The following is an 8,535-nucleotide window of genomic DNA, read 5'->3' on the forward strand; positions in this document are numbered from 1 at the left end:
TTTATTTATTTATTAATTTTTTAAAATGCAGGCGGTTGGGATATATGTCTATGCCGGTCGTAACTTTGATAGTATGCTCCCTTCCAAGGTATATTATTAATTTATATAATATATATATATATATTTATGTATTTTTGTCTTTTAAATTTTATTATATTTATAAAAAAAAATTAATTTTTTCAGATTGAATTATTTATCAAATATATCACTTTTTTCCTTTGCCTTATCTATATGGGTTTGTTTATTTCTTTTCAAGGTATAATTTATAGCAAAAGGGGAAACCTTTAACGAAAAAATATAAATGATATATAAATATATATATTTATTTATTTATTTTTTAATTTTTCTCTTTTTATACAGATAATATTATCAATTATGATTGTGTCTTATACAATATCTGAGAAGAAGCATTTAAAAAATTTGAGAAAACCTTATGATGACATTAGTGCATTATAAATGAAAAAAAAAAATAATAAGAAGAAGAAAGAATAAAATGTGACTATTAATAATACTTTTATTGTTTTTATAAGTTGGTTTAATATGTTGATTTATTTTATTATTTTTTTTTTTTTTGCGCCCGAATTATTTAAGAGTATTAGGAAATAAATTACATGTTATAATAAATGACTATTCTTGTTTTTGTTATTGTTTATATATATATATATATATTTATTTATTTATTTATATTTTTTTTTTTTTTTTTTTTTATTGTTTATTTTTTAAGATTATAAGAATAAGCTTGAGTTTATATATTTTTCTTTTACTTCTTAAGAAACCTTAAACTTTTTAATTTGTTTAAATATTATATTTGATAATAAGGATAAAAATTTTACATGAGCAATTTTTTTTTATGGTTAAGTAAGATGCTGCGTAATTAATGTGTTATTAAATGTATGAGTTTTATATGTTATTTTTATAAAAAGGTGAAATAGAACAATTACATATTCGTGTAAAATGAATGAATAAATATAAATATATGTGGACATGTGAAAAATTATATATTCTTTTTTTCTATATATATTTATATGTATAGGAATAAAATAAAATAAAAATAAACTACATAGGTGTATAAAGTATTATATATATATATATATATATATATATATATATATATTTTATTATTATTTCCTTTTATAATTCACCACAGTCAGTTATAACTACAGATCTTTTGACGTATCCACTTTTTGCTCCTTCTTTTTCCATTTCTCTAACAACATTCATACCTTCTAAGACTTTTCCAAAAACAACATGTTTTCCATCTAGCCATGGGCAAGGTACTAATGTGATAAAGAATTGTGATGAGTTAGTATTTGGTCCTGCATTTGCCATAGATAATAATCCTGGTTGATCATGTTTCATATTAAAATTTTCATCTGTAAATGATCTTCCATATATTGATTCACCACCAGATCCATTTCCATTTGTAATATCACCTCCTTGACACATAAATTGAGGAATAATTCTATGGAAAATAGAATTTTTGTAATGTAAATTTTTACCTCTAGATCCTATTTTTTCACCTGTACATAAGGCTCTAAAATTTTCACATGTTCTTGGAGTTATGTCACTGAATAATTCAAAAATTATTCTTCCAACATTGCTATTGTCAATGGATATATCAAAAAAAACTTTACTCCTCTTACTCATTTTGAAAAAAAAAAAAATTTTTTTTTTTTTTAGTAAAAATTAAAAAATAAAAAAAATAAAGAAATATAATAATATTATAATATATATAAATGAAATATTCTATATATTTTTATAAAATAAAAAATGCAGATATATAAAAAAAAAAAAAAAAATTTTTTTTAATTTTATTTGTTTGATAAAAATATAAAAAAATATATTTTTTTATAAAAATTTTTTTTTTTTTTTTATAATATTTTATTATATTATATATATATTATATTATATAATATGTTTTATATAGAAATAATTATATAAGTAAATTACATATATATATTATATAGTATAGTTATATATTATTATTTTATTTATTATTTTTTTACTATTTGCTATTTTAAGATTGTAATAAAACGTTTACATTTAATAATGTATTTATTTTATATGGAAATACTTATATATTATATAATTATAATATATACATAAAGATATATTTTTTTTTTTTATTTTATTTTATTTTATTTTATTTTTTAATTTTTGTAGTACAAACTATTTTATTAATATTTATAAAAAATTGTTATATATAATTTGTTTATATATATATTATATATATTATATGGAAAGATACTTATTAATATATATATATAATATATATATAATAGATCTTGTATTTTTATTAGTCCATTTAATTCAATAATATAGATAATTATGCTATATAAAATAGAGCTTTTCCTTCTTAAGAAAATTTTTATATAAAAAAAATATTGTGGTCATATATATATAATATAAATAATAAATAATAAATATAAATTTTTTTTACAGTGGTACTCAAAAAAAAGCATAAAAAAAAAAAAAAATATATATATATATATTATATGTATGAACAAATACGTTATTTTATATATATATATATATATTTTTAATTATGTCGATTGAAAAAATAGTAGTTCCTACTTTTAAAATATAAATATATACAATATATATATATTATATATATAATATTTATTAAATATATATTAGATGTCAACCTGAAGAAAATACTTGACCAATATGTTATATATGCATTTGTAACAAAATTGAAATTAATCTTAAAAAAAAAAAAAAAAAATATATATATAATATATATAATATTATAACAATATAGGTTATATTTTACTTTTATAAAAATTATATATATTAATTTTTTTGAAAAAGAAACAAACTTCGTGAATAAACTATTCATAATATGATTGTTCGTGTGTATTTTATAAAAGAGAAAAAAAAAAAATTATATTTATTTTGGTATGTTTTTTTTTTTTTTTTTTTTAAAAAATTAAAACAAATAGGTATGTTTTTAACACATAACAAAAGTTAATTAAACATATTTAAAAAATAATACATAAAAAAAAAAAAAAATAATAAAATATATATATATATATATATAATATGTCGTATATGTATACATATTAACGTATACGTATTTTTCCCCTATAATGATATTTATATGTTAATATGATTAGAAATTTATGTATCATCATAAAAGTCCTTACAATTTTTAATATGCTCTTCATTATTATCATTATTATCATTATTATCATTGTTATCATTATTATTGTTGTTAATTTCTGTGTGCATATATATATTATTTATATAAAGATTTGCGTCTTCTTCATTTTCATATTGATCATAGTGTTCATAATTTATATCTTGTATATCTTCATTTTCTTCATATTCTTCATCATCACTACATAAGACTACTTCTATTTTTGTTCCTTTTTTGAATACTTTCCATTTATTTTCTACATGTACTTCATTTATGGTTTGTAAGGATTTTTTATTATGTCTACGTATATCAACGTTATTTTTAAAGATGTCTATTTTTTGTTTATTTGTTATTAGTTGATCTTTCATTTTTATTTGTATACCTTTTTCATTTTTTGTGACTACTCTATACATGTAATCTCCAACGATTGGAAATACAGAGTGTATGTATTTTTTGAACTTTTGTTTTTCTTTCGACGAAAGGTTATCATCGTTTTGATGGTTTGATAACGAAGAAGGGTTGTGTTCATCATTATTTTCATCATTATTTTCATTATTATTCATTTTTGTAATGATTGTAGATTTTAATATGTGTTTAGTTTTTTTGAATATATTTAATTGACTACATATACCCCTAATATTATTTACAAGATTAGAACATATAAAATGTAAATAATTTGAATCTTTTTTATTCCTCAGATTAGACATAGCTTTAAATATTGTTTTTGATGGTATTTCTATTTCTACTTCATATAAATCATTATTTTTTGTTTTTATTTTTGTCATATCTACTTGTAAACCTAGATAAGTATTTATAAATGTAGTTCTTTCTTTTAATCTTTCATGTACTGGTATATTTTTAGATAGATATAATTTACTAATAGGTTTTATATATTCTATATTTATAGAAATACGATAATCTATGGAATCATTTTTATCATTTGAATTATAATTTATGTGTTGTGATTTAGATGTAGTTAAACCATTGTTGCTAGTTGTAATACTATTAGTCCTTGTTCCTGCACCCACATTATTATTATTATAATCATCATCATCATCTTCTTCGTCATCATCAAAATAATCATAATTATTACCTGTATATACATTCCAAGAATTTAAATTATCTTTCTGTAAAGATTGTATCATCATACTTTCTGTTTCTTGTTTGTTTTCATCATTTAAATAAGTCGTTGTTCTAATTCTGCTGTTATTATTTTTTATAACATAGTATTTGTCTATACTCTTTGTTGTTTTAAGTTCTAGAAAATCGTATATACAAGTGTTTTTTTTATCATATGAATAATTACAAGTTGGGTTATTACCATCAATATTGGGATCATAAGTATATGTCTGATTAATATTATTATTATCATTATTATTATTATTATTATTATTATTATTATTATTAATATTATTATCATTATTATTACGCATACTTAACCTTTTCTTTAGAGTCATGTTATGAAAATAATCCAAGAGATATTCAAACGATTCTCTATCAATCCCCGCATGGAAATCTGAATAATTATTTTCAATAATAGCATCTGTATTTATTGGTAATTTTATTCTATTTTTATTCTTATCAATTACTAACCCTACCCTTGCTTCAATTTCAATTTGAATATCTTTATTATTTATATTTTCATTATTATCGAATGCCAATATAATATTCTGAGACAATTCATACGATATTTTATCTATCGGTATGGGTCTACTTCCATCTAATAATTCATGAGCTTCTCTAACCATTCTTTGTTTTTTCTTTTTTTTCCAATTATATAAAAGTATATATTATATATATATAATAAAGTCATACATATATATATATAAATTTTCATATATATATATATGCTATTCTATATTATTTTATACATATAAGAATTATTTTATTCCTTAATGTTTTACATTTTTAAAATGATACAATAGAAGAATATTATTTAATTATAATGTATATAATATATATATATATGTATATATTTATTTATTTATTTAAATCGGAGCAACAAAATAAATTTATATTTTATAAAAAAAGTTTTTTCATAGAAAATATTCACAATTTGTCGTCAGCTTTATTTCCTTTTTGAAATGTTGTACTTTTTTTTTTTATCTTTCATTGAAAAAAAAAAGAAAGGAAAAGAAAGTAAATTATTATAAGTTCATTTTTTTTTTTTTTTTTTTTAATATTAATAAATATACATATATGAACTATATAATAACAATACAAAAAAAAAAGTAGAAAAAAAAAATAATAATAAATAAATAAAATAAAAATAAAATAAATTAACCATAAACTTGTTTATATTTTCTTACAAAATGAAGGGAAAAAATTTTATGTAAATATATATAAAGATAATATTATACATACATATCATCACATATATAATATATATTATATATATATGTGATATACAATTTATTTATTTATTTTGTTCAACTTATTTAAATATTATTCTTTTCATTATTTTTTAATTTAATATATTTTAAATTTTTATTAAGAATGTTTATTTTATCTTCGAGATATTTTAATTTTGTTTCTATGAATTCCTTTTTTTTAATTTCTTCGTTTCTTCTTCCTTATAATGAGAAAAAAAAGGAACAATGAATTAAACAAAATAAAATAATATATATATATATATATATATATTTATATATTTTTTTTTATTTATTTATTTGTCATTTTATTTATCCTGTTTTGTAATTTGAAGAACATACCATGCTTAGGACACCTTATAAGCTCTGATTCTTTATTTGCTTTCTCAAGTTTTAATAACTGTAATAATATTGTTTTAGAAAAAAATGATATATATATATATATATATATATATATATATATTTATATTATTATTTTTTTTTTTTTAATTTACAATCAGTTGTTTCTCTATGGAACTTATTTTTTGCTTAAGGTTTAGAGAATAGTCTCTATAAAGGAAATATAAACATATTTATTTATAGGAACTAATTTATCTTCATATGATTACAAGGTTGTAATATTTTTTATTTATTTATTATCCTACGATATTTCCTCGTGCTCCATTTTTTCATCGCTTTGCTGAAAAGAGTAAAAATTATATGAAAAAAAAAAACAGAACAAATATTTTTTTATTAGAAAGGTGTGGTTGCCCATATGTGTTAATATAGATATACGATTATTTTTTTTATTCTTTCATATTTATTTTGTATGTACTATATTATAATTAAATTGAAATGTTTCTTTATTCTTTTCATTATCTAAAAAGAAAAGAAAACAAAAAAAAAAAAAAATACATAATATATATATATATGTATATATTTATATATTACTATAATAGTATCACCTTTTATTTTATCTCTTAATATATCTTGATTATATAATGTTGTTTTCACATCTGAAACGTCTGATTTGCGCATTTTATATAATCTATTCTTGCAATCGAACAATTCATTTTTTAAGTCCTTTATTTCTGTAGCCATATCATTTTGTTTTTTCCTAAGAATATGAAAAATAAAATAATTAATATTTAAAAGTCCATTTATTTTGTTATTTTCATCTTATTTTATTATTTTTTCTTTTGGTGAGGAAATTATTCATAATTTGCCTGACTTGTTCAGGAGAAAAAAAAAAAAAAAAAATGTTCATATTATATATTTTATAATTTACTCGTTCATCAAGCAGGTTCGCTCATACATATATTTTTCATTTTCCGTGTCTTTTAGTTTAATTCTGAAAGAGGAAATAGCAAAAATATATGGAATTATAAATATTATATATATATATATATATATATATATATATATAATAATTTTTGTTAATTCCTTTTTTTATATGTTAATATATAAATATGTATATGTGTAAATTACTCCAGTTGTTTGTATTTATCTTCTAATATGTGGCAATCCTTTTGATTTTCCAATATGACGCATTTCTTATAAAATACAATAAAATGAGATAATAATATAAGCATATAAAAATATATAGAATTGTAACTTAAATATTTTATTTTATTATTTTGCACACTGTTTTATATCGTTCCAAATTTTCTTTCACTATTTTTTCTTCATTTTTATAGCACGAAATGACATATTCCTTATTATTATATCTTTGCAAAAGGGGAGAAATGACAAAAAAAAGAAAAATTGATATATAATATATAAATATTTTTGTAATTTTTTTTTTTTTTTTTTTTTTTTTACAGTTCTTCATATTCATCTTTTATTTTTTCCAGATTTAATTTTGTCTTGGTTAACTCATTCTTCAGATAATCATTATGTCTTTCGATCTAAATATAAATTAATATATATTAAAGGATGTGTAAATAGTTAATAAAACATATAAAAACAATATTTTATGTACATGAAGACATATATGTAAGCATTTCCTTATTTTATTCCCTATACCCTATTATTTTCAGTGTATATATTATTTAACTTTTCTTGTATTTCCTTTTTTGAATTAAAATGAATATTTAATTGGTTTTTCAATTTTTCCTGTAATTAAAACACGAAGGAATTTTTCAAATATACCAAATTATAAATATATAGAATATTATATTTTATGAATAATTATATAATAATTTATTTTTATTATTTTTATTTTTTATATGTTTTAAATTGTATACAATTTGGTCTTCCTTTTGTTGTAGAAGTTGTTGGTTAGTATCCTATAGATTAAAAAAAAAAAAAAATAACATGTAAAGTACTAAAAATTGTAATTATTTATTTATGAATATATACGTACCGACTTATTATAATAATAATCATATTTTTGATAACTATTATTTAGATCTTCATTAAGTGTATTAATTTTTTGTTCATAATTATAAAATTGTTTTTGTTCTGATTTTAAATTTTCAATGGTGTCGTTTGTTTCATTTTGATATATGTCTTTTTGTGAAAATTTATTATATATGATATGATTATATTTTTTCAAATTTTCTATTTGATCTAACATTGTATGTTTTGTACTTTCTAGTTTTTTTATTAATTCTTTATTATCTTTATCCTTTTTTAGAAGTTCTTCATTTTGTATATCTAGCGAAAGTTTAATTTTGTATAAGTCTTTTATTTTGTGTTCATATTTTTCTTGTAAAGAATTTACTTTATTTATTAATTGATTTTTATATTTTTGTTCTAATTTACAACTGATTTGATCGATTTCGTTTATAGCTTTTAATATTAGATATTGAAATAATTCTTTTTCTTTATCGTTTGTAAATTTTATATTGTCTTCTTTATCTTTTAAATCTTTTATTTTATAATTGTTCATTTGTATAATATTTTCGAAAGTGTATGACTTGTTCAGGTCATTTTTTACATGTTCGATATTTTGAGAATATAATATATTATTATAATTTTGAGGGATTGTTTTACATGTTTCTTTTTGATTTTTATAATTATGTATATTATTATATTGTTTTT

The 8,535-nt window shown here is 18.1% G+C and overlaps 4 protein-coding genes across 4 annotated transcripts in view; 1 reads left to right on the forward strand and 3 right to left on the reverse strand.

Annotated features, from left to right (window-relative positions):
• The window catches only part of PGSY75_0321900 (cyclic amine resistance locus protein), a gene marked incomplete at both ends in the record, with an annotated part of 2,974 nt that extends 2,518 nt beyond the window's left edge, over nucleotides 1–456 (forward strand). Inside the window, 2 exons of the mRNA XM_018784071.1 lie at nucleotides 184–256; nucleotides 361–456. Of these exons, the coding sequence (XP_018643654.1) occupies nucleotides 184–256; nucleotides 361–456 (169 nt within the window). Of the gene's footprint in view, nucleotides 257–360 lie in introns of the transcript that reaches the window.
• A 675-nt stretch (nucleotides 457–1,131) lies between these two features.
• PGSY75_0322000 (peptidyl-prolyl cis-trans isomerase) lies at nucleotides 1,132–1,647 on the reverse strand (the record flags this gene model as incomplete). The annotated part of the gene is made up of 1 exon (XM_018784072.1): nucleotides 1,132–1,647. One exon carries the CDS (start codon nucleotides 1,645–1,647, stop codon nucleotides 1,132–1,134), a length of 516 nt encoding a protein of 171 aa, XP_018643655.1.
• Nucleotides 1,648–3,123: 1,476 nt separating this feature from the next.
• PGSY75_0322100 (RNA triphosphatase) lies at nucleotides 3,124–4,890 on the reverse strand (the record flags this gene model as incomplete). The annotated part of the gene is made up of 1 exon (XM_018784073.1): nucleotides 3,124–4,890. The coding sequence occupies one exon, from the start codon at nucleotides 4,888–4,890 to the stop codon at nucleotides 3,124–3,126; it is 1,767 nt and encodes a 588-aa protein (XP_018643656.1).
• Nucleotides 4,891–5,580: 690 nt separating this feature from the next.
• PGSY75_0322200 (hypothetical protein) overlaps nucleotides 5,581–8,535 on the reverse strand; it is a gene marked incomplete at both ends in the record, with an annotated part of 3,704 nt that continues 749 nt past the window's right edge. Inside the window, 13 exons of the mRNA XM_018784074.1 lie at nucleotides 5,581–5,714; nucleotides 5,854–5,911; nucleotides 6,006–6,060; nucleotides 6,156–6,190; nucleotides 6,326–6,369; nucleotides 6,456–6,607; nucleotides 6,779–6,841; nucleotides 6,979–7,043; nucleotides 7,136–7,217; nucleotides 7,312–7,397; nucleotides 7,516–7,605; nucleotides 7,737–7,778; nucleotides 7,856–8,535. The exon at nucleotides 7,856–8,535 is cut by the window's right edge and continues 591 nt beyond it. Of these exons, the coding sequence (XP_018643657.1) occupies nucleotides 5,581–5,714; nucleotides 5,854–5,911; nucleotides 6,006–6,060; nucleotides 6,156–6,190; nucleotides 6,326–6,369; nucleotides 6,456–6,607; nucleotides 6,779–6,841; nucleotides 6,979–7,043; nucleotides 7,136–7,217; nucleotides 7,312–7,397; nucleotides 7,516–7,605; nucleotides 7,737–7,778; nucleotides 7,856–8,535 (1,586 nt within the window). The remainder of the gene's footprint in view (nucleotides 5,715–5,853; nucleotides 5,912–6,005; nucleotides 6,061–6,155; nucleotides 6,191–6,325; nucleotides 6,370–6,455; nucleotides 6,608–6,778; nucleotides 6,842–6,978; nucleotides 7,044–7,135; nucleotides 7,218–7,311; nucleotides 7,398–7,515; nucleotides 7,606–7,736; nucleotides 7,779–7,855) is intronic.

The sequence above is a fragment of the Plasmodium gaboni genome, chromosome 3 (assembly GCF_001602025.1).
Source record: "Plasmodium gaboni strain SY75 chromosome 3, whole genome shotgun sequence".
In the NCBI taxonomy this organism is placed as follows: Eukaryota; Apicomplexa; class Aconoidasida; order Haemosporida; family Plasmodiidae; genus Plasmodium; species Plasmodium gaboni.